The sequence below is a fragment of the Branchiostoma floridae genome, chromosome 17 (assembly GCF_000003815.2).
Source record: "Branchiostoma floridae strain S238N-H82 chromosome 17, Bfl_VNyyK, whole genome shotgun sequence".
Taxonomy (NCBI): Eukaryota; Metazoa; Chordata; class Leptocardii; order Amphioxiformes; family Branchiostomatidae; genus Branchiostoma; species Branchiostoma floridae.
The window spans coordinates 18,631,268-18,656,240 of record NC_049995.1 but is presented as its reverse complement, the minus strand read 5'-3'; the positions used below and the strand labels follow the sequence as shown (position 1 = coordinate 18,656,240).

At 43.8% G+C, this 24,973-nt stretch overlaps 2 protein-coding genes and 1 pseudogene across 2 annotated transcripts; all 3 read right to left on the bottom strand.

Moving 5' to 3' along the window:
* Positions 1–1,062: 1,062 nt before the first annotated feature.
* Positions 1,063–1,995, bottom strand: LOC118404468 (tripartite motif-containing protein 3-like). Its single transcript, XM_035803542.1, has one exon. The coding sequence runs from the start codon at positions 1,993–1,995 to the stop codon at positions 1,378–1,380; it is 618 nt and encodes a 205-aa protein (XP_035659435.1). The 3' UTR covers positions 1,063–1,377.
* Positions 1,996–2,189: 194 nt separating this feature from the next.
* LOC118404466 lies at positions 2,190–7,559 on the bottom strand (annotated as a pseudogene).
* Positions 7,560–17,576: 10,017 nt separating this feature from the next.
* On the bottom strand, positions 17,577–23,242 carry LOC118404465 (E3 ubiquitin-protein ligase TRIM32-like). Its single transcript, XM_035803541.1, has 4 exons — positions 22,825–23,242; positions 20,008–20,238; positions 19,710–19,825; positions 17,577–18,686 (listed from the first exon to the last, which is right to left on the bottom strand). The coding sequence occupies exons 1-4, from the start codon at positions 23,240–23,242 to the stop codon at positions 17,577–17,579; spliced, it is 1,875 nt and encodes a 624-aa protein (XP_035659434.1).
* Between the last annotated feature and the right edge of the window lie 1,731 nt (positions 23,243–24,973).

The following is a 24,973-nucleotide window of genomic DNA, read 5'->3' as shown; positions in this document are numbered from 1 at the left end:
AGTACAAGAAGTATCCGCTGATGTGAAGTTGCATCTCGACATATACTAGCGCCCAAAAATTTCTCCCAACATCTGCTTGGAGATTAAATGCTTGCACTTTGTTTATAACAAGATCCAACATTCAGACAATTGTTCGTTGAACTTTGTCGTCACAAGGATGTTCTACAATGTTACGACAAGGCCGCTTTGTTCCCACACGAATTAGATAAGGCAGTTGATATATACCTTCTTTGAAGAACCTCTTTGGTCCTTATTTCAAGCCCAGTCCGCGATGGTTATGCAGAATCTCGTTGTTTATTTCTATAGAACATTCAGTTCATTCAGTTTGATAGCATTCAGTTTCATCATTTACCGCTAGAAGTCCTTGTGAGATATTCTTTGTCTATCAATGCTTTTCTTTGGCAACGCCTTTTGGCCGGGTCATGGTTGGTTCTCAGTATCATAAGTAAGACCACAAAGAACTTTGATCATTTTATGCAAAGAAAGCATAGCTTTTATTCGTGTAAAACTGAATACAGCATCGTAAAGTATCCAATTCAATTCAATTCCCAAGAAATTTAACCGCTGATAGCAAAGACGTGTTAAAGTGCGATCTTTAGGCATTGTGCAGAGACCTTTATGCTGTATCTAATTGTTTACCCGATGATAAATGGTGATGTTACAGGTAAAAAAAAAATCTCACATCGTATACCATCATCGGTACACTGCTGGTTGGATAGTCGTTATCATCGGTCAAACTGAAGGGTACCCTCGAGTTTGTGACGAGTCTGTCATTCTTCTCAACTTCATTCCGTCTTCGCAAAATTAGAATATATACAAGATGACTTTTTTTTAATATCACAGTGTTGCCAATTGATTAATACCAATGTACGATGTTTAAAAGGGAATCCATGGCCATGCAAGACCTTTGAGTCTGCAAAGCTATTTACGAAGCAATAATCAATTAATAAAGCTTTGATCTGTCAAATCAGACATACCCCAAAAGTTACCATGGTTTTTAGACACGTTTGCTACTAAAAAGATTCGAATTTCGCATAAAGTGTATTTTAAGCATAGATCTATGTACTGGAATGAAGCAATATGAAGATGGATAACAAAATGAGCTTTCGGGAATCACCGAATCCTCAAGTCTTCTTCAGGATGACTGACGAAACAGATGGGAACAGATAGAAGTAGGACTCAATTTCTGAGAACACGTGATTTTCCAAAAGTATTGCCTGAGCGATGGGTCAAAGGTCGTAGGAAGTCGGTACCGCCCTCCGCCCCGTCCATCCGTTCCTCATCAGTCATCACGAAGTAGACCGGATAATCGGTTAGAATGGGTAAGTCCTGTCAACATTCAATCTTTATCAAAGATCTAACTCAGTGGTCAGGAACTCAGTAGTTAGGAAATACAGTCACAGTGTGGTTATGGCTGGTCACAACCAGCTGCCCTTCCGGTCCCACAGTCAGGCCATTCGGCTTAAACCTAGTACGGAAGGTTCGGACAAACTTGCCGTGACGTGTGAAGATCTGAACCCTTTTGTTGTCATAGTCTGCCGCGAGGATGTGCCCCGAGCTGTCTGTACAGATGCCTGCGGGACCAGTCAGCTGACCTTCACCACTTCCCTCCCCTCCAAACTGGAACAGGAACTTCCCGGACTCGTCATACACGTAGACACAGTGAGTGTCCCAGTCCGACACAAGAAAGTTCCCTTCCCCGTCCACAGTGATGTACGTTGGGCGTGTCATCTCACCCCGTGGATGCCGGACTGTCCGCACCAGGGAGCCGTCCGGACGGAACACCTCAACTTCACCTTGGTCTGCATCAGTCACCAGGATGTGGTTAGTGCGCATGTCCACTGCGATGCCGCGGAAATAAATGCTCTTCTTAAGGTTAAACCCCGCCATGGCGGTCCCGTCCGTGCTGTACTGTACAACATGGTCAGCTGTCTCTCCTTCCCCCACCACCCACAGCGTGCCGTTAGTATCCATGCAAACATCATATGGCTGCATGTCCTTATCCCCTGTACCCGATACAACTGTTGGGAAGTGGCGCAGGTAAACTCCCTCTGTGCTGTGGACTTGGACTCGCCTGTTAACGTGATCGGCCACAAATATCTCGTTGCTAGGTGACACGACAACACCACGTGGGATCCGAAACTTTCCAGGTTCTGATCCTTCCCCGCCAAAAGTGATCACACCCTGTTTCAAGTCCCCAGTAGGGCCAGGTGCCGCTCCTTCTGTCCCCGCTGTGTGTCGCTCTGATTTGGATGATTCTGAACCGAAAACATCATCTTTTCCATGCCTCCCACTGCCTTGCCTTGGAGTTTTCCTGCCTTCTTCCTTTGCAGTCGGGTCTTCTCCAAGCTTTTCGCCCACTTCTCCAAGTCTCCCTGTGGTACCGACAGGACCCACGAGGTGTATCTGTGTAGCTGAATCTGCCTTCTCGACCTCTGCCGACCAGCCTCCAGGCGGCTTCTCTCCCCTGTACTCCTGTGGCCAGCCTCCAGGCGGCTTCTCTCCCCTGTACTCCTGTGGCCAGCCGCCAGGAGGCTTCTCTCCCCTGTACTCCGTCACGTGGGATGTCACCTGTTTGGCGGCTTTCTCTGCATATTGTTGAGCCTGCTGCAGCTTTTCTTCAAGAACTGCGATCGTCTCAAGAGCCTCCTTCAGCCTGTTCTCTGTGATGTTGAGCTTGGAGCGCAAAGTCATGATCGTGTTGGAATCCACCTCTGCCTTCTGACGGAGCGTATTGGAATCCACCTCTGCGTTCCTGAGGTTCTGGATGGCCTGCCTCATCTGGTGTTCTCTGAGCCGGTCCTTCTGCACCAGAGCCCGGACCAGGCTGTAGGAGAAGCCCTGGTACTCCAGACTCGCGGCTGCCTGCAGATGGAGCGGCAGGGCGTCCGAGAACAGGTTCAGGGCAGACAGGCGGGTCCAGCTCTGGGGCGCCATCTGGTGTTTGGTCCGGGTACTGCATCCCACCTCGATGTCATCAACAGGCAGTTGTCTCATGACATCTGGGACACAAAAGTGAAAGATAAATGTCATGATGAAACATAGGGTTTGTTATATTATCTCGTACAACAGCTGCTAGTTGGAGTTTAGTAAATATCTTTATTCAGATATCTAACATAGATACTGATAGTTTCAGTCATATGGGAGATGGTCAGAAAGCAATGGAATGAAATTGACTGCTGATTTTTCAAAAGAAAACACTCTGTAGTCTTTGATGGTGCATCTTCAAGAGAGAAATTTAAACTCACTTTAAAATCAACATTCCTGTGATGGACCTGCAAAAGTCTAAATTTGACAAATAGAGTACATATAAAGACTGAAAAAATCAACTCACCGTACAATGGTGCCCCCTGTTGGACTTTGATGGGAACTTCAGCGTCGATCTGTAGTGACTTGACGCCCATGTAGACAAGTCTCGGGTCGGAGTGATCCGCCATGTGCCTCAGCACCGCCGTGTTCTCCCGCGGTATGGAGAAGTGCACCAGGATGCTCTTGTGCTTCTTGTAACCTCTGAACTTGACCTGTGACCTTCTGGTGCCAGATAACGTTGCCAGGCAGTTTTTAAGATGATCTAGGGTTTCCTGGATCATGCGCATTTGGCCGTGCACAACCACGTAGGTGTTGGAGGTTGTAGTTCCTGCAAACAATAATCATTAATAAGTTTTTGCTGTTTAGAAAAATATTCAGACAGTTTTTAATAGTTTCTAGCTGGCTTGAGAGGAAAATCCTTAACCCTTATAATTTGCTACAGAACTGCTAGATCGTGATGGTAACATTTGATATTTCTCACAAAACGATGATGATACAAACCTTCTAGGCTCTCTGCTGTCCGAGTTTCACCAATATTCTTTAGGGCTTGGATAAGCACCTGTACTGTAGCTTCCCTTCCCTCCCTGTTTCTCCACCTGGTCAGCATCTCCCTGCACCTGTGATCATGATCACGCTCCAAGTCTCGGATTACTTTGATTTCGTTACCATGGAATCCCAGCTTCCGGGCCAGGTCGTCCCACTTGTGGCTGACTTCTTCGATGACATAGTCAAAGTGTTTCTGCACGTCACCTGAGAACAAAAACAAAACACGAAATTAATACAAAAATTGCGGAAGTCTTTCATAAAGAGATAAGACGAGTCAGTTCATCTTGTGACACACCAAAAATTATCATTGTAGCCAAGGGTTTTGTAGTATCGGGAGAATACTCCGGATCTTTTGGGAGAAATTTTGCCGACATCTTGACAGCGATATCTGCAGTTCCATCTAGATGCTGAAAAAAAAGCTGTCGGCGAGAGTTTGCCGGCTTGCAGATATCGAGAAAAACTGTGTCTAGATCGTGTCTAAGTGCAACGTATAGACAAAATAACAATATTATATCACATATAGCACATGTAAGAATACGGGACCCTCCAATCTCTAGCGGTAGGTCTCGCGAGACTGTAATCTGGCCGCGCGCGCGCGTGATTTGACAGTCGGACGGTAACAGCCTTCACCAGCCCAGCGGCTAACAATGGCTTCTCCCAGCATCGACTCGATCGAGTCAACTTCAGAGATTCGTTGTGCTATTATTTGGCAACATCCGCCGGTAAATCGGCATGCCATGAGCAGATAATATTGTTGTGAACCTATGGACTCGATATCGTGCTGTAAATTTGGAAATTTCTGGTCATTTTCACAATTTTTGACGGGCGGTTTATGCTTGCTTGTCGTGAGAAAAACGTGCATATAGGCGCGTCGCCTTACTTGTAGTTACTCGGATAAGTTTGGCTCAAGCCGTAAAAATATCCCACAAAAGCGTACAAGTACCATTATTGGATCATTGTAGATCCAAACTCGTAAGACTTTCGGCGATTTTGACCGTAAATTAGTCGATGGCAACATATCGGCCTTTGGGAGTTTACGCGTACGTGAGTTGGGGAGGGGGGCGTGTTTCCGTGTATATGTGTTCGTTTTGATCAAGGCGGAGTCACTTTTCCGACTATAATTTCAGTTTTCGCCTGATGAAACTCCACAAAAACGGGAACATATCGATGTAGGGTCCTTCTGGGTAGAAATCTAGCATGGTTTTGGCGGCTTTGTGGGCAACTTTTTATTGGTTAACTTCATACGTGATGAGTGGGTGTGTCTGCAAATGTATAACGTTTGGCATTTGCTGTTCTTTTTCAGATCAACGCGTCGCGATCGAAATTCACATCAGCAGGGAAATACTGCAAATCATATGGATGCATTAGCCGTCAGTCCAAGTGTGTCAATGAAGAGAAAGTGCCAACATGCATCATATTTTTCAAGATCCCCCCAAATGTACTTGATGATAACACGTTACTTAAGCACTGGGATTGTCTGGTAAAAAGACAGCTCGGAAGGGATGATTTCACCATGAACATGAAATTAGAAATGTGCGTTTTTTATACTTTTTACGGGGAAATGTGTACATCTACTGCATGTATTTCCAGTAACGCATTCGTGTATTCATTCTGTCCCCAGTCAAAGAAAGGACTCAAGCTAAAATAGACATTGATAAGACACACAGGTACCACCACCAAGTGCAAGGGAATATCTATTGCTGTAACTTAAATTGGGCGGACTTCGTTGTCTACTTTGGCAGGGATAATTTATTCTGCGAACGAATTAAAGTAGACTCAGAATGGCAGAAGAAGAATATCCCAAAGCTTGACCACTTTCACAAAACAGCCATACTACCGGAGCTGTTCACTCAAAGAGCCAAAGGAGGTAAGAAACTCTATGGTATGTATGAAGAAAGACTGATTGTTGATGCAGTGTCCTGACCACTGCATCAGCAGAATACAGTGGACTACTATGTATAGCACAGGGAAGTTGACACCTTACCTGTCTTAGGTCTGAGTAGGACGATGTCTCATTTGTTGCAAAAATTATGCCACGCAAAAACAGTCAGAGATGTTGAAAGTTCACATTTTAATACAATGTACATTTGAATGATTATGTGTATGAAACATTACCATTTCCCAAAAGTATTACTTATCGGATGCTTATTTTCGTCAATACTGTAAATGCTGTGAGAACTTGTCTATCATTTGGAAAAAACACTAATGATATATACATGTAATTATCATTTCTCAAAAGCATGATTTGCAAAGCTCTACGAGATCGAGTAAGAACATATGTTAAGACATCTTTTATAAAACATGAAATACGGCTATTGCATCCATATGATTTGCATTATTTCCCTGATGATGTGAATTTCGATCGCGACGCGTTGATCTGAAAAAGAACAGCAAATGCCAAACGTCATACATTTGCAGACACACCCACTCATCACGTATGAAGTTAACCAATAAAAAGTTGCCCACAAAGCCGCCGAAACCATGCTAGATTTCTACCCAGAAGGACCCTACATCGATATGTTCCCGTTTTTGTGGAGTTTCATCCGGCGAAAACTGAAATCATAGACATAGTCGGAAAAGTGACTCCGTCTTGATCAAAACGAACACATGTACACGGAAACACGCCCCCCTCCCCAACTCACGTACGCGTAAACTCCCGAAGGCCGATATGTTGCCATCGACTAATTTACGGTCAAAATCGCCGAAAGTCTTACGAGTTTGGATCTACAATGGTCCAATAATGGTACTTGTACGCTTTTGTGGGATATTTTTACGGCTTGAGCCAAACTTATCCGAGTAACTACAAGTAAGGCGACGCGCCTATATGCACGTTTTTCTCACGACAAGCAAGCATAAACCGCCCGTCAAAAATTGTGAAAAATGACCAGAAATTTGCAAATTTACAGCACGATATCGCTCCCATAGGTTCACAACAATATTATCTGCTCATGGCATGCCGATTTACCGGCGGATGTTGCCAAATAATAGCACAACGAATCTCTGAAGTTGACTCGATCGAGTCGATGCTGGGAGAAGCCATTGTTAGCGGCTGGGCTGCTAAAGGCTGTTACCGTCCGACTGTCAAATCACGCGCGCGCGCGGCCAGATTACAGTCTCGCGAGACCTGCCGCTAGAGATTAGAGGGTCCCGTATTGGAATTCGAATTAAAGCTTTGTTTTAGCTATGCATTGTTACAATATTGGTCTACATGTACGTACTTTAAATAGCATGAAAATAATTTTGTTCTCATCATACTATCTAATAGATGAAAAGCTAATTAAATGTCACTGACCTTCTGCATCGGCCAACTCCTGAGTTGTTCCCGACAGGAGCCCGGGGATTTACGGCGGATGTTTGGGGGGTTCCGGCTGCAGTTCGGGGTTTTCCGGAATCTCTCGGTCAGGCGGTTGGAACCTTCGCAGAACGTCCCGAATCAGGTCCTGTCGGCCGATTCTTAACAAGATCTCTTCTATAAACTCCAAGTTTTCCTGGTCAATTTTGTCCAGGTCTATCAGCTTGTGGAAAACATCCACTGCCCGCTTGAGTTGTGCCGCCTGGCCTTTAGGAATCAGATGCAGGCAGAACAACTTCATGGTTGCCGTTTCCTCTTCTGTCAGTTCATCGGAAATACGGAGCAAAGCTTGCACAAATTCAAAATGGCGCCTGTCGGCAGGTGTGATTTTTTTTCGTTCCGGACCTGACATCCTGAAAACAGACGATAAAACGTTCATGAACTGAAACTTTTGTACACACATTATAAGTCTAAGTAAGTAAGACGTTCATTGCAACTTAATGCTTATAACATAATACTGATTCACGGAAGGCAGTAGGTTTAAGAATAGGCTAGTTCTGTATCTGTATCTATATAGCCGGTATAACCGCCGTTCGGCGTAACACACCAGCTTCGCAGGCACGCGGCGCGGCAGCAGCTGGTTATATTACACCGAATGACTCATTACCCCTAACTTTTGCACATCTATCTGCAAGCGTTCTTTAAAACTAGAAAGGCCGACATTTGCTTGGGTGCAAATACAGCATATTTCAGCCATACCCATTCCCACGCAACATTGGACTGTTCCAAGTCACCCCTGCGCAAAAATGCAATATTTTAACTGTAAGTTATCCCCAAAAGAGAACTAATATTGTGAATTGATTTCAGGTCAAAACAGAGCTTGCCCAATATGAACCGGGCCCATATGGAAGAATATAATCTTCCACAGGAGCGCCTATGCATAACTGATTGGCTTTTAGAATTGCGGCAGCTCCTATTTTTCCGAGAGTGAAAAAAAACCGCATCTTCCATTCAGAAGATTTTCATCATGAAATTACATGACGCCATTCAACAATTTCCACTTCGATAACTAGGTCTAAGTACCGTCATAATCTCCTTGTGATGTGGGTACATTTATTATTGCATTGCTTTTTTTTTTTAATCAAGTAGGGCATACGTTTTAATAATTGTCAAGCAGGTGCAGGTGTTGTGTAGTAGGAGTGTGTTGTTGTTGTTTTTTTCAAGCTAAAAACTTCAATCTTCTTCTTGTTTTGTATGAGCCATTACATAAACGGAGACGTCTCGAATTTTACCACCCTGTCGCTTCATTTCTTTTCTGAAAAATCCTAGGACCAACAAGTTAACTTGATTTGGCTTTATCTATATATTTCATTTTCCTTCGAATTCTTTGTTAAGTATATATCCTGTATACCACTGTTAAATTGTTTTACTTTGTATGCAATCAGCCATCGGACGTAATCTTGTCTGAGTGTTGTAATTTCCTGCTCGTAGCGTGCGAGACCTGGAGGATAGGAGTTTCTACCTTGTTCGGGGGTTTCTTTTTGGAGGTCAGTGGTGATACTCTGGTACTAAGAGTGTTTTATTGGGCTCAAAGTCTGGCAGTTTAAAGTTACTTACACTTTGAATGTACAAAGTTTACGTCAAAAAAGAACAACAACAACACTAACGTTAGAAGTACCTACATTTGTTTGGGAAAAAATACATGCATTCTCGCCACTGTCAAACTTACGTATCAAAACTAAACGCAAACTGTCCAATTTTCCCGCGTTTTCTGCCAAATAACATTTTCTCGATTGTCTCAACTACCCCCCAAAGTCAAATCTGCCAAAAATGATTGATAGTGCCATGCGGAATGTTGGTAAATTCATCGACACAGACTTGTATTCTGACGTTCAATGCACGCGTACCGTCCGCTACCGCTCAAATGACACTGTCTGAACTCCAAATCCTAGCAAACTACAATTTCAAACCGGGCACAGGGTAACATATGGCCACTATAAGGCTGTAATATGCATCTGTTTGTGTATATACGGGATTGCAAGGTCCCGCTTATGAATATTAACTACTAGTAGCATTCGCCTTTCTCGTCGCTGATTGGCTGGCGTCCATAAAGTAATTAACTCTCGCTCTCCCCAGACCGCTGGCACCTGTGGGCTCTGGGGTCACGGGAGTTCACGGGAGAAGGCCGAAAGAAAACAAATTTCCCCTCAGAAAAGTGCAGAAATTAATAATTTGAAATTGGTTCATGCCAAAAATTTTACTTGAATCATTTTACCAACTATCTAATGCCTATCTACACCAAATTTAAGGTCATTCCATTGTAATTCAATGGTACAGGGGGCCAAAATTTACCGTTGTGGTCAAAACGTGACCTTTAAACTTCAATAAAATCATTTTAGAGGCAGATATGAAAAAAATGAGAAAAAAGCACCTCGGTATTGACCCACTCTACTCTTGTGCCAAATTTCAGGTCATTCGGTCCCGGAACGACGGAGATGATTCGATTTGAAGATTTGACAGGAGAAAGAAAGAAAGAAACATTACGAATACAATATATTTCACCATACCATATATGGTATGGCTGAAATATAATAACCCAGAGAAGATGCCCCTACTGTACTTGGTGATAACAAATTCCACTATACGATAGTTCTGGGAATGTACGATTTTTTGAACACATCAATCCTAGGTTGGTAACTCTGGTATTTGAAGGCATGACTGTTTCTTGTTCTTTTTTTGAGCTTGTATTAGATACTTATCAGTTGGTACGTCCACCAGTTTATTGGTCATTTTGTACATCATGCAAAGTCTGGACATTTTCCCTCTGTGACATCCACTGCAAATCTTTTTTTCATTTTGGTAACACTAGAATCCCTGTTATATTTGTTTGTGCAGAGTCGGGCAGCTTGGTTCTGTACCTTTTCAAGTTTATCTTTGTCTTTCTTTGTATACGGGTCCCATACTGTAGCGGCATATTCAAGGTTAGGTCTTACTAGTGACGTGTATGCGAGTGATTTTACCCTGGTTGGGCATGCCCACAAGTTGCGTTTGATTACTCCCAATGTCTGTTAAGCCTTGGTTGTTATTTTGTTAACATGGACACCCCACTTCAGCCCAGTTCGTGCTGTGATATGGTGTAACAAATGCATTTTCAAGATGGCCTAAAATGACCGCTTGCCAGCAGTGCCGGCAAGTTATGTCGGCAGAGCAGACCTGGCATGCATAATACACCCAGCGTTTTTTTACAATGGACATTCCACAAATCACATCCCAGATAACTGACTTTGACCAAAGAGGATAAAGGAAGCCTCACTTGCTGCACCTCATAGAGGATGATAAATGTGGGACCGCGTGGCGCAATCGTCAGCACGTTTGACTCAGGTCCAGAAGGTCCTGAGTTCAAACCCCGACGTGTCACCGGTCTTGTGCCCTTGGGAAAGGCACTTTACACTCTAACATATAGGCTACAAAAGTCTTCAGCAAATTGAAGTTGGTAGCCTCAATAACTAAAGAAATGATGATGATGATGCAGTGTCATCAGTGAATAGCGTTTCTTGAATTGTACAAGGCTAATTCTGTACAACCTATCTATCGGTCGGCCGCAAGGCGGGCGACTGCAAGTCTCCATTGTTTCTTGTCGGCAGCCAGGGTTTTGATCTGCCCCGGTGTAAGTAGGCCGCTTTCGTCCCCCAGCAGCTGCTGTATGTACTGCAGGTAGGACATGGGTTGGCGACCTCGCCTGCGTTTGCCATGTGATGGTAAGTACAGCGAATAGAGACAGGCGGGCTCGTCCTCAGGCATTCGCAGTACGTGACCCAGGTAGTCCAACTGTCTTGACCTTACATGCTCAATCAAGGGTTTTGTGTTGGTCAGTTTGTAGATTACAGAATTAGGCACCCGGTCAAGCCTCTTGATGTTTAACATGACACGGTAACAAGATGTTGCAAACGAGTTAATTCTGCACTCCATCACCTTAGTAATAACCCAGGATTCACATCCATAAGTAAGTACTGAAACACACGAGGCCTTAAACAGTCTTACTTTAACAGCAATAGGGATACTATTACTTCTCCATAGATGTTCTAAGTCCCAGAAAGCTACCCATGCTAAAGCTCTACGCTTCTTAAGGTCACTACTTGTTGAGGCCATCATAGAGCCAAGGTATTTAAAATCCTGTACATGCTTAATCGGTTTGTCATACACAAGAAGTGGGGGAATTGGATTGTCATTATAACACATGTATTCCGTCTTAAGGACACTAACAACAAGACCTAAGTCGGATGCTGCAGTAGCAGTTTTAGTGAGTTGTTCTTGTGCTCTTGGACCCGATGACTCTAATAGAGCAATATCATCGGCAAAATCCAAATCATTTATCCGCTTAGCCGGGTATCGACTGGACGCTCTGGGGTGAGTCACAATACCTGAGTCGGGTTCTACTGTGGCCCTCCTCATAAGATAGTCAATGAGAATGATAAAGAGAAAAGGTGCCAAGACATCACCCTGTAGGACTCCAGAAGACACCTGGAAGCACTGTGACACATGCCCATCAACCATGACAACACTCTTAGAGCTACTGTACAAAACACTTATGGCCTTTACCACTGGTTCAGGGATGCCATAGTGGCGTAATACGGCGAACATAACTTCCCTGTCTATACAGTCAAACGCTTTCTTAAAGTCAATAAAAGTTACCCATAATGGCAGTTGTTGGTTTTTAAAACCTTCCATGATTCTTCTGAGGATGTGTATTTGCTGCGCACAACTACGTCCTTCCCTGAATCCTGCCTGGTTTTTCCTTAGAATGGGATCGACTTGTCTGCGGATTCGGTTGAGAAGAATCTTGTTATAGACTTTAGCAGCGATAGACATGAGTGAAATTCCCCTGTAGTTTGTCATCTGTGTTAGGTCACCTTTCTTGGGTAGTGGGATGATGATATTTGTAGTCCACTGGTCAGGCGGGACATGAGTGGTGTATACTTCAACACAAAAGGCACAACCAAGGACATTATATAATGTCATTGGTACATTTGCATTCTGTGCAACTTTTTGATTTCCGTGTTTTAGACTGCGCTTGTCATGGAATATTGATGCAAATAGTTGCTTTTAAAAAGTATTTAACCAAACTAGTGCGTTTTTAAACACTATCAATATGTATACTGCGTGTGCAAAATGCACCAAAATACTTCCATGCGAACGAAAAATAAATGAAATCTCTGATCAAATTGTACCAGTTGCTGCACTGTCAGAGGCCACTTGACAAGTCTGTACACTTGTTGGTCACAGCCGACTTCAGCCATATCGGAGGTGCATTTATTTATTTATTTATTTCATCTTGAAACAGATGGGTAGCCCCTACAACAGTGCATAGTTGATTTCCAAGGGGGCCCGTTAACATACATGTAAATAACATACAAGACAAAACGTGGTAACAATCAGTCAAACTTTGAACACCCAGGGACAACATTCAGTACAGAAAACATAAAACCGGTGCGTCAAAACATAATCAGTGTCCATACTCAAGCAGATAGATGTGCAAAAGTTAGGTGTGACGGATCGTTCAGTGTAATATAACCAGCTGCTGCTGCTGCACCGCGTGCCTGCGAAGCTGGTGTGTTACGCCGAATGGCGGTTATACCGGCTATATAGATACAGATACAGATACAGATACAGAAGTCGAAAACGTCCCAAGGTCAAAATCAATATGTCAAGAGATGGGGTGGAGGTCAGAGGTCAAATCATATATCAAATCATGTGTAAAACGAAAATTAATGAAACTGAAATGTACAAAGTATGGCTAGTAAATCATATGTAAAAACATCAGAGACAAAGGTGCATTGTGAATGTGTATTGCAAAGGCTGCTGGGAAGTATGTCTCAGCTCAGTGCATGTGGCGAAAATGATGATGGTGATCACAGGCCTATACATGAGGATTGGATTTCTTTTACTCATTTGTAATACCACAAGGCGATAATGGCATGGAATTGTTGTAAAGGACCCAAATTAAATAACAGTGGGCATTAAGCGCGTTTTGTTCTAACAGTCATACTTCAGGTAAGTTTAAATCAGGTCCGGTGTGTGACTTTGAACAAGTCTGTCCTCTGCAGGTGAACCTTGGAAGTACATTTGTTCTGAACGGGTCCCGTCATGCATATGCTTCTACGTACACAAAGCGCGCTTTGTCCGTTTGTAACGTTATTGACTCAAGTCTGGAAAACAAAGAAAGTCCCGTTACTCAGTTTACAGACTATTACCAAACAAACCCAACCAAACTTGCCTAGACGCGGCGGTGCATGCAACGTAAGAATTCGGTCCCAATTGCACCGAAACTACAAATTTGCCCCGGCGGACTGCCCAATCCTGGGGACACCCCTCGTTGTAAGCCACAGATAGGTCCTGGCGACCTTAAGTTACTGAGCCCCGGAATTATTGCTCAAAGATATCCCGGGAGCCGCAGGATATCCCACTAGGCCACTAAGGGGTAACGCCGGAAAGTGCCACAAACAGCCTTGAATCGCTCGGCAGGGCCCATTTTTCCAATTGGGACCGAAGTCTAACTCTTGTTCTGGCTAACATTGCGACATCGGACATGTTTTAGACCGCCTTATATTCACGGAATAGCGTTGTTTGGTATGAGATGTGATGTACAAGCAATTCTTTGACAAGATAAGAGAAATAGAAATAAAGAAGTTCTCAACCAGACTAGTATTGCAAGGTAACGTCAACAAATCACACTGCCTGGACGTGACGCTGGTAGCCCCACATACTTTATTCACAGTCTTAATGCTTACAGGTACTTTGGAATAATGTTACTTCGCGACAAAGCTGATACGTAGCACAACGATAATTGCCACTTATATAAATGCATGGTGTTTCTTAACGATCAGTGTTTGTTGTCAGGTATGTGTCTTTTACACGCTGGGTGAAACTGAGAAGTTGTTTGCTTTTGAGCCACAGAGGTCATGCTAGGGTCACATCCCCACAAAACACGCGGTGCCTATCTGTATCGCTGTGACTTATCAACCACAATACCCCTAGATAAGGTAACACTCGGTATTCGCATTTGGGTTACCTGCCGAAATATTGCAGTTCAGAGTTACCGTAGGATCTGATGTAAACTTTAGTTTACCTTGCAATATTAGAACATATAACACCCTACTGAAGGAAAATGTGCTTCTAAACCGCGTAACGTAGGAGTTCACGAACTAACAGCGACTATAGCCCGGTAGGCAATCGAAGCAGTTTGGGTCGCTGGGTGAAACTGAAATATTCAGAACCAGAGGAGTCATTCCTGCAACACCAACAAAGCTCATCCCGTATAACACGTTATTGGCACCTACATTAATACCTCTATCACGAGTTACCCTACATGTAGAATACCCGTTTTCCTGCCAGTTATGTCTGTTTATGCTAATGTTCTGAGCTTCAAGAAGTAAGCAAGTATTTTTCCATAACAATTTAGCATAAGGGGTGTAGTAACATGTGACAGACTCTGAGAGACTTTGAGAGATCCTTGAGAAACTCTAAAGTCAGTTTCTCTCCGTACTAGGATAGACCAAATACCCGGTGATAGTGGAAAGAGAAGGACCCTGGTACATTATGGCCGTTTGGTATTAACTATCAAATGCTATCTTCATAACCTTACTGCAGAATTGGAAAGATACCTCTTAGATAGCAACACAACATACCTGTACACCCTTGGCTGCGTTCGTCCTCACTTTAGTAGCGTCTTATCCCTACTACGAATAGGTGTTCTGTTTACCCCCTCCCCAACCGCATAAAGGACAGGGTAGCGGTGCGTGACTATAAAGGTAACCGAACCCTGCAGGTACAAAGGCTGTTTGTAATGTGATCATTTTCGTAACTTTCTAACCTTGGGGGTACACGTACTGTATTCAGTACGGAGAGAGAGAGAAATATTCACCTTATGTTCAAACACCCAGTAAAAAGGACTCCAGTGTAATGTAATTATCTTAGAGGAAAATAGGTAAAGGAGGAATAGACGGTGTGTTGTTTTGGTCTAACTGTCATGGCGGAAAGGCATCAATGTCACTGTTCATGTTACCTTGAGGCACAATAGTGCATGAAGGATCCAAAACAACTACTGTGTTCTGATGTCCTGATGCACGATTATAAGGTTCAATGGAGGCACCTTTGTGAGCTGACTCCTAGAATTTCTTTCTGCTTTTCTTGTTCTCTGTACCGCGGAGTGATACAAATTACTAGGGAGTGATACAAGCTGCACGAGTCATTGTGCCCGTAGATCAAATAGTCCAGGTAAAAGTGAATACGTCTGGTGAGAAAAGGTAAGTGTGGAAGGTTTTATCCCCTAACTTGAATATATAACTTTCTATGTCGCTTTTGGCATTATGAGGTGCAATTTATGAGTTGTTTACGAGCATAAGATGATCTACATGTGTTTATATTGGGGATGCCAAGTATGTAATAAATCATGTATATTGCCAGAGGATTGGCGGAAGGTTAAATTTGGTCATCCTGAAAAAGACCAGATAACTGATGATGTCCATGCCAACACTATTATCATAACAGGACAAAAATTCGAACAATTTGTTATATCGTTAGCTAAACTTTGTGACGGTGTCTCAACTCCTCATAGTCTCAAATGATGTTTTGAAATATTGTCCCAATGATGCAACAATGCCGCATTATTCCTATGCCGATTAGATACATAATAGCTTTTCTTTACAACTTCATTGGTTGTTATTGCAAGCACAGTCCGTTTTGGTATATCGTAGAATCGCATTGTTGCATATTTCTACAGAATGAATGCAGTTTTGTAATTTACCGCCAGACGTCCGCGAGATTTTTTTTGTCTATGAATGTTAATCATTAATCCGGAATATTGTATGGCGTTACGAAGAGATCGAAAGCATGCTTAGTACTTGAATTTATAATGGATTTCGCCATTATATACAAAGTAAGCCTTTGGATGACTTTTATTGGTGCAAAACGTATTATATCATCTCACAGAATCCAATTCAATTCCATTCGTAAGAGACTCAACCGCTAATACCACAGACCAAATGTGTAATCCGCAGACATGGTGTAGAGGCCTGTATTTAATATCTATTTGTTCAGCTGATAATACATGCTGATGTTATAGGTAAAACATATCACGTCTCCTGTACCATTGTCGTTAAACTGCTGTTTGGATACTAGTTATCATCGGCTAGGTCATGACGTGATCATAGTCTGTGAGAAAGCTGCCATTTTCCTATTCTTGAATGATTATCCTTCTTCTCAAAGTTAAAGGAATCCTTCTCAAAGTTAAAGGAATCCTTCTCAAAGTTAAAGGAATCCTTCTCAAAGTTAAAGGAATCCTTCTCAAAGTTAAAGGAATCCTTCTCAAAGTTAAAGGAATCCTTCTCAAAGTTAAAGGAATCCTTCTCAAAGTTAAAGGAATCCTTCTCAAAGTTAAAGGAATCCTTCTCAAAGTCAAGTGAATCCATGCTCATGCACGACCCCTGACAGCTTCAGTATAAAAAGCTATTTACGAAGAATTAATCAATTAATAATTGTTCTGTTAGTATCTTCGCCTGCTGCTGAAACTGTAACCAACCCGACATGTCCATATTTGGTGTCCAGACGCTTATTATTTAAAGATTAACCAAATGTTTGATGAATGTTGCATGCGAATTTGCCTTAAAATGTATTATGAGCATGTAAGTACATATATAGAACTGTAGTTATGTAGATGCCATACTTTGTACCCCGTACAATTGTTGTGCAATAAAACTATTGTTAATTTATCATACAATCTTCATTAACACAATAGAATGACAGCGACATCCAAAGAATCTACTGCATGCAATTATACATACATACAAAATTGGGTACAAATGAATTAATCCACGTTCAAATATATGGATAAATCAACATTTAGAGTTTAACGTATGATTCATACTATAAGTCCTTAAAGTTTGTAAAATGTATTTATCTATATTTTCCACAGTAAGGGTTATCTTATGATGGAATGTATTGAATTTTTTTGAACAAGCGGAAAGAAAAGCGAATGGCCTTGAGCGTTTATCGTCAGATTGTGAACAATCCATGATAAACTGACGTTGATCTTCAGTCTAATTTGGGCGGAATGAAAAAAAAAAAAACTCTCGTCACGGGAAAGCCCATGGTACCTTCCAGGCGTTAGAAAGTTGGATTATGGAGAGTTGAATGACCAGTTTTTCGACAAGTCCTTTTACATGCTTTAGGACAAGTGAGGCCCCGGTTATTCAGAACACGTGACCTGCAGGTGTTTGATATGAGCAAAAGGTCAAAGGTCGTTGAAAGCCTGTAGCGTCCTCCTCCCCATCGAGCCGTTCATGAAGTAGGCAAGAGGACCGGTTTGAGAATATGGTATGTTCACTCTTTTGTGTTGAAGCAAGACAAAACCCTTCTCCGAAGTACTGCTTGACTAATAGTTGGAATATACAGTCACAGTGTGGTCCACATAATTACTCACAACCAGCTGCCCTTCCGGTCCCACAGCAAGGCCTGTCGGTTTAAACCCAGCAGAGACGGTACGGACAAACTCGCCGTGACGTGTGAAGATCTGAACCCTCTCGTTCACAGAGTCCGCCACGAGGATGTGACCCGAGCTGTCTGTACAGATGCCGTGGGGATCACTCATCTGACCTTCACCTTTGCCCTTACCTCCGAACTGGAACAGGAACTTCCCAGATTCGTCATACATGTAGACATAGTCATTGTACCAGTCTGTCACAAGAATGTTCCCTTCCCTGTCAACAGTGACGTACGTTGGGCGCGTCATCTCCCCAGCCCGTGGATGCCGGACTGTCCGCACCAGGGAGCCGTCCGGACGGAACACTTGAATTTCACTGTTTTCTGCATCAGTCACCAGGACGTGGTTAGTGCGCATGTCTACTGCAATGCCGCGGAAATGAACGTTCCTCTTCAGGTCAAACCCCGCCATGGCGGTCCCGTCCGTGCTGTACTGTACAACATGCTCGGCTGTCTCTCCCCACCCCACTACCCACAGCTTGCCGTTACCGTCCATACAAACATCATAAGGCTTCATGACCTTACGCCCTGTACCCGGTACAACTGTTGGGAAGTGGCGCAGGTAAACCCCCTTCGTGTTGTGGAATTGGACTCGCCTGTTGAGTCTATCAGCGACAAATATCTCGTTGCTAGGCGACACCAAAACACCACGTGGGAACCGAAACTTTCCAGGTTCTGATCCATACCCACCAAAAGCGATGACACGCTGTTCCATGTCCCCAGTACGGCCAGCTGCTGCTACCTTTGTCCCCACTGTGTGGTGCTCTTGCTCATGTGCTTTTGTACCGAGAACATCCTCTTTTCCATTGCTCCCACTGCCAGAGTCTTGTCTTGGAGTTTTCCCGTCTTCTTCCTTTACAGTCGGGTCTGTTCCAACCTTGTCACCCACACCTCCAGATATCCATGTAGTACCAACAGGATCCGTTAGGTGTGTCTGTGTAGCTGAATCAGCCTTCTCGACCTGTGCCGACCAGTCTCCAGGTGGCTTCTCTCCCCTGTACTCCTGTGGCCAGCCTCCAGGTGGCTTCTCTCCCCTGTACTCCGTCAATTGGGAAGCCACCTGCTTAGCCGCTTTCTCTGCGTATTCTTGAGCCTGCTGCAGCTTTTCTTCAAGAACTGCGATCGTCTCAAGAGCCTCCTTCAGCCTGTTCTCTGTGATGTTGAGCTTGGAACTCAAAGTCATGATCGTGTTGGAATCCATCTCTGCCTTCTGAAGGAGCTTGTTGGAATCCACCTCTGCGTTCCTGAGGTTCTGGATGGCCTGCCTCATCTGGTGTTCTCTGAGCCGGTCCTTCTGCACCAGAGCCCGGACCAGGCTGTAGGAGAAGCCCTGGTACTCCAGACTCGCGGCTGCCTGCAGATGGAGCGGCAGGGCGTCCGAGAACAGGTTCAGGGCAGACAGACGGGTCCAGCCCTGGGGCGCCCTCTGGTGTCTGGTCCGGGTACTGCATCCCACCTCGATGTCATCAACAGGATGTTGTCTCTTGACATCTGAAATTTAGTGAAACTAACTTCACAAATCAACAGGTAAATGGTCTAGATGGTTCTCATGTATGGAAATTGCATTTCATGTACATAAAGCATTATCTGTATAAAAAATGACAGCTAGGGACAATCTATTAGACATCTATTAGACATGTTGTAAAAGCGTCGACAACCATTTTCTTTTTCCCAAAAATATTTTTGTAACTTGGAAGAAAAACGCAAATATTGCCAAAATAAAACCACTCAATGTCTAAACTGGAATACCAACGGAATGTGCCTGAATTCAGACCAGTGGAGAAGTACCGACTAAGTCTATGTTAAATACAATTGAAGACAAATACAAAGTCAACTCACCGTACACAGGCGCCCCCTGCTTGACTTTGATGGGAACTTCAGCATCGATCTGCAGTGACTTGACGCCCATGTAGACAAGTCTCGGGTCGGAGTGATCCGCCATGTGCCTCAGCACCGCCGTATTCTCCTGCGGTATGGAGAAGTGCACCAGGATGCTCTTGTGCTTCTTGTAACCTCTGAACTTGACCTGTGACCTTCTGCTGCCAGATAACGTTGCTATGTGGTTTCTAAGGCGATCTAGAGTTTCCTGGATCATGCGCACTTGGCCGTTCACGACAACGTAGGTGTTAGAGGTTGCATGTCCTGGAATATCAAGTGTTTATGTTAATTGAAAACATGTCCGAAATATTGTTTCTTATGAGTTCTTTTACTAGTTGGATTGAGAGCAAATGCCATAGAAATAACGAGGTAAGGCTGCCGGCCAGATAATGGATTTTTTATTTGAGGCTTATACAAACTTTTCTTGCATGTTAGTTGTTACTTACCTTCTGCAATTGCTCCCTGGCCCTGCTGACTCGATCCCGGCTGCAGTTCGGGATTCTCCGGAATCTCTCGGTCAGGCGGCTGGAACTGCTGCAGAACGTCCCGAATTAGGTCCTGTCGGCCGATTCTTTCCAACAGCTCTTTGAGAAAGTCAAGATTCTCTTGGTCGATTTTGTCCAGTTTAATCAGCTTTTGGAAAACGTCCACTGCCCGCTTCAGTTGTTCCGACTGGCCTTCAGGAATCAGATGCAGACAAAACAACTTCACATTTGCTGTTTCCTCTTCTGTCAGCTCATCGGAAATACGGAGCAAGGTTTGCACAAAATCAAAATGGCGCCTGTCGGCATCTGTGACTCTTTCTCGTACCGGACCTGCCATCCTGAAACAGACGATGAAACGTCACTGAACTGAACCAATTCTGCACATATATATCGTACGTCTAAGTAAGTAAGGGGTGTCTGTGTGGCGCTAGAGCGTTGGAATCAGAATCAGTAGGTCCTGAGTTCGATACTCGCCATGCCCCTGCGCCCATGACGGTGGAGTGACGCCCACCGAGCCTCACGGCTAATCTGTCAAAAAGTGTGCCCAAAACACCTACGGATTCGGTGCTGCCAGTGTGTCAACATCTGCACGCTTGCCAGTAAGACCTGTGTATTTATCTATTTTATTTATTTATTTATTTAGTAAGTAAGGTAATACTGTGTGATACTGATGAACTTTAGAACGGCTCACGCAAGGCGTCAGGGCTAAGAATAAGGTAGTTCACATGCCAGGATGCGCATTCACTGTGTGATGCATTGTCATCACCATCATCGGTCGACGTGCCTACACAAAGAGTGGTTATATCGCCTCTACTGGGTGACACACCCTTTCGCTAACTTATTATGAGACAGGGATGCGCCAAGTCTCCCGTTCAGGTGAATGGTGTAATTCACCGTATTCCTAATTCGAGACGGAGGTTCGCCAGGCCTCCATTCGGATGATTTGAAGTGAATCACCAACTCGAGACAGAAGAATTTGCACCATAGCACACAGGGGAATACCCCTAATCTTTTTCGAAAGGTGTGTTGGGTTCTTAAGCGTGCGTTGTTTGTAGATCTCCGCAGACACGGGACCTCCATTTAACGTCCTAACCGAGGGATGCATTGTAAGCTACGCATAAAAGTTCATATTTTCATTAGCTTTGACCTTTGACCTTAGCGCACGCGCGGTCAGTTCACATCGTGAGCAAACTCATAAGTTTCCTACTGTAACTTACTGTTAAGGTAATGTTGACTAAGCAACATTCAGCCCACATCCAGCCCAGTTGGAACTTGTACTGTAGTTATTCGTGAATCTCTGAGTACCTTGCCCTCATCGTGACCTCAGCTCATGGCGGAGTTTGTTCTGTCCAACAATCATTAACACGTCACGCGGACATGCCGAGGGGCGGAGACAGAGATCAGGACAAGCTGTCGCCACAAATAGCATATTAGCAAAACTACGGTCTTACACGCCCACCAAATTTTTTCTGCAAACATATAAGGCATTTTATACTCTCACCGACGTTTCAGTTTAACTTCATTTAAAACTAATTAACCATTAACAAGTCATCTTACCAACATCAACATCCGTGGAGTAAAATAAGCACCATTGAATGGACGCTAAGCCTAATATGTACTCGTGGTGTTAGTGTTTACATCTCTGCTTGGCCCTCCCCGTGACGTCAGCTCAGACCACTCCTGAGAGTTTGTTCTGTCCAACAATCATTAACACGTCACGCGGACGTGCCGAGGGGCGGAGATACAGATCAGGACACTGATAGGTCCTTGCCACAATGAGACGCTTACATGATTATTATCATATTAACAGTAACATAAGACATCTTAAGTGCAACTGTGGATACCATGGATTTGTAATGAAAAATTATCCTACCCACCTACCCATTCAAAGTTACTTAGAAGATATTTAAGTGTCAGGTTCACCATCGGGCTATGTACATAAACTTTTTCTGAATTCATATTATCCATTTTTTTTATCACACAAAGAGCAATGAAAGTCTCAAGGTGAAAGAAAATTATTTCCAAGTCGTTGACCTAAAATGGCTGCACGGCTGAAGTGCCACGTCAAAAGTTTCTCACCTGTAGTAAAGCAGGTTTAAAAACTCACCTGTGTGACGTAACGGCAAGACAAACTCCTTAAGACGTAACCAGTGTCAGTCTGATTCTTTAAGACAAACGTCCTCAGATGTCTCCTGTCTTGGGTCCGATATACCAGTTAGCTTGGCAGGTGGGAAACCAACTCGGTGCCCGTTAGACTTTGATCATGGCCACTGGGTGATGTCGGGATGGCTGGTGCAGCTACGCGCCTAGCGGATATTGCTGGCACTGTAGCTACAGGAACTAGCGTCGCCGGTCTGTTGACTGAAATACGAGTAAACGAGGCAGGTTTGTAGCGAACTCTGTGACCTGTGACCTCCTGGTGTTACAGGCGGATGCTATGTTCTGTCTATGACGATCTACCGTCTCCTGGGTCATGCTGCTGTGGCCGTGCACCACTGTGTAGATGTTGGACGTTGGAGTTTATGGAAATATTAAGATATTTTCACAAGGTTAAGTTTCATATATTGCAGACTAGGGATAGAAGACATGTGAAAAGAATTATCATTAGTATGTTTTCATTGTCCCTTCTTCGGTCTTAAATACTAATTTGAATAAAACAGAAAAATACACGGAATCGGAAACTCTATACAGCCCGATTTAAAGAATTTTGTGCCTAGCGGTTATTTGAGATATGTTATACTGAGTTTGAGTAAACAATGATACTTAATTTTTGCTTACCTTCTGCCCTCGCTTCGTCATGACTTGGTCCCGGTAGGGGCTCGGGGTTTTCCGGCTGGGGCTCGGGGATTTCCGGCTGGAGTTCGGGATTTTCCGGAACCGCTCGGTCAGGTTGTTGGGCTGGCCGCAGAACGTCCCGAGCCAAATCACGTCGTCCGATCATTTCCAAAACCTCCTCAACAAAGTCCAAGTTCTCCTGGTTGATCTTGCCTATTTCTTTTAGCTTCAGAAAAATGTCAACCGCTCGTTTTAGACCTTTTATCATGCCTTTCGGAATCACGTGCGCGCAGTATATTTTTACGTCATCCGTTTCCTTTTTGGTGAGGGAATCAGAGATGTGAATGAGAGGTCGCACGAACTCAAAATGTCGTCTGTCTTCATCTGTGAACCCTTCAATTTCCCGCGCCAGGCCTGCCATCCTGCACAACAACACAATAGCAAATTAGAAATATCTATAGAGTGATTGGGCATATTTTTATTACAGGTTTGCGATGGCAAAATTATTTCGCATGCGACGGCCATCTTGTGAACATGCCCCCCTCCCCGTTCACCATCTTGTTTCCGGCCAATCGATGATTCCAAGGGTGTACTGCCATCATTAATCACTAGTCGGCTCTTCAGTACCACCTCTCAGAATATTCAGGCTCATGGTCTTAGATTTCTGACAGATAGTCACAAAAGGTCACTCTAACAATTCAACTTTAACACATTTATTGTAGATGATTTTACAAATATATAACGTTATCTGTGACTATTACCATTAATCATTCTCCGTAACAACATCTACAAATCCTGTCACCTTCTCGCGACTGGATCACAAAGATCACAAAGAAGCCCGAGTCATGTACTGACTGACTGGTTTAAACCACAGACTTTGTCCCCATGTCCACCACCCAAAAATCGATCAGAGTTCGGCCCGAAGGTCAACGCACCGACTCCGAAGAGTTTGTTCTTTCCAACAATTACGTCACACGGACGTGCAGAGGGGCGGGGACAGAGAGCAGAGCATTGATAGGTCCTTGCCCAAAATAACATACTTACATGCTCTTCTTCATAATTTTTCATAATTATAACTTATGTACATTTCAGCTGTGAAAAGACAGTTTGACATGCCCACACAGATATCCCTTCAAACATAATGTAGCACAGAAGAAGTGGCCATTATCAGATCACCTACGCTGGAATATTTATCCAACAATCATGAACACGTCACGCGGACCTGCCGAAGGGGCGGAGTTAGAGATCTTGACACTGATACGTGCTAAAAACACTATAAATCTATAATCGCAAAGAAGAGATCCAAGAAATAAATTAATGCGCTTGTGAACATATCTTGTAGTTTAGAAACGCCCCACCCACGTAGCTTCACACCCCGCGTTTATATACAGGTTCAGATGTTTCGCTGACGTCATTTATCAAGTCATTTCGCATCACGTTTACCTGCAAAAATGCTAGTATATCCTCAGAATAAGGAAACGAGATCTTACTGAAATTTCTTATCACATTACTTCCCTAATTATAAGGTGCTACTCCTTCCCGACCACTTAAAGAACAATCAAATTCTCAAGCTACCAAAATTCGTTTTATGTCATTGACCTAAAATGGCCGCCTGGCTGAAGTGAACATTTCTCACCTCTAGAGAAGCAGGTTTAAAAACTCACTTGTGTGACGTAACCGTAAGACGAACCTCTGAAGATGTAACCAGTGTTAGTCTGATTCTTTAAGACAAACTTCCTCAGATGTCTCCTGTATGGGTACTGAAACACCAGTAAATGTGGCAGTTTGAAGCAAACTCGGTACCCGTTAGACTTTGATCATGGCCACTGAGTGATGTCGGGATGGCAGTTGCAGCTACGCACCTAGCGGATACTACTGTTACTGCAGCGATCATCGTCTCCGGTCTTGTGATTGAGATACCAGCAAGCGGGGCAGGTTTGTAGCGTTTTCATATCTCAACGCTCAACTTTCTTCCAACACGGAGGTATACACAGATCAAATTTTCAATGACCGCTGTCGCCTTCTTCAGGATCAATAGTGACCAATCACTTCAAACGTATCTCGCGAGAGTTACAGACACATGATCGGATCCTCTAGGTCGCCTGCAGCAGCAGCTGCCTGCCGTCTGCGGGCTTGGGGTATCCTTTTTTTT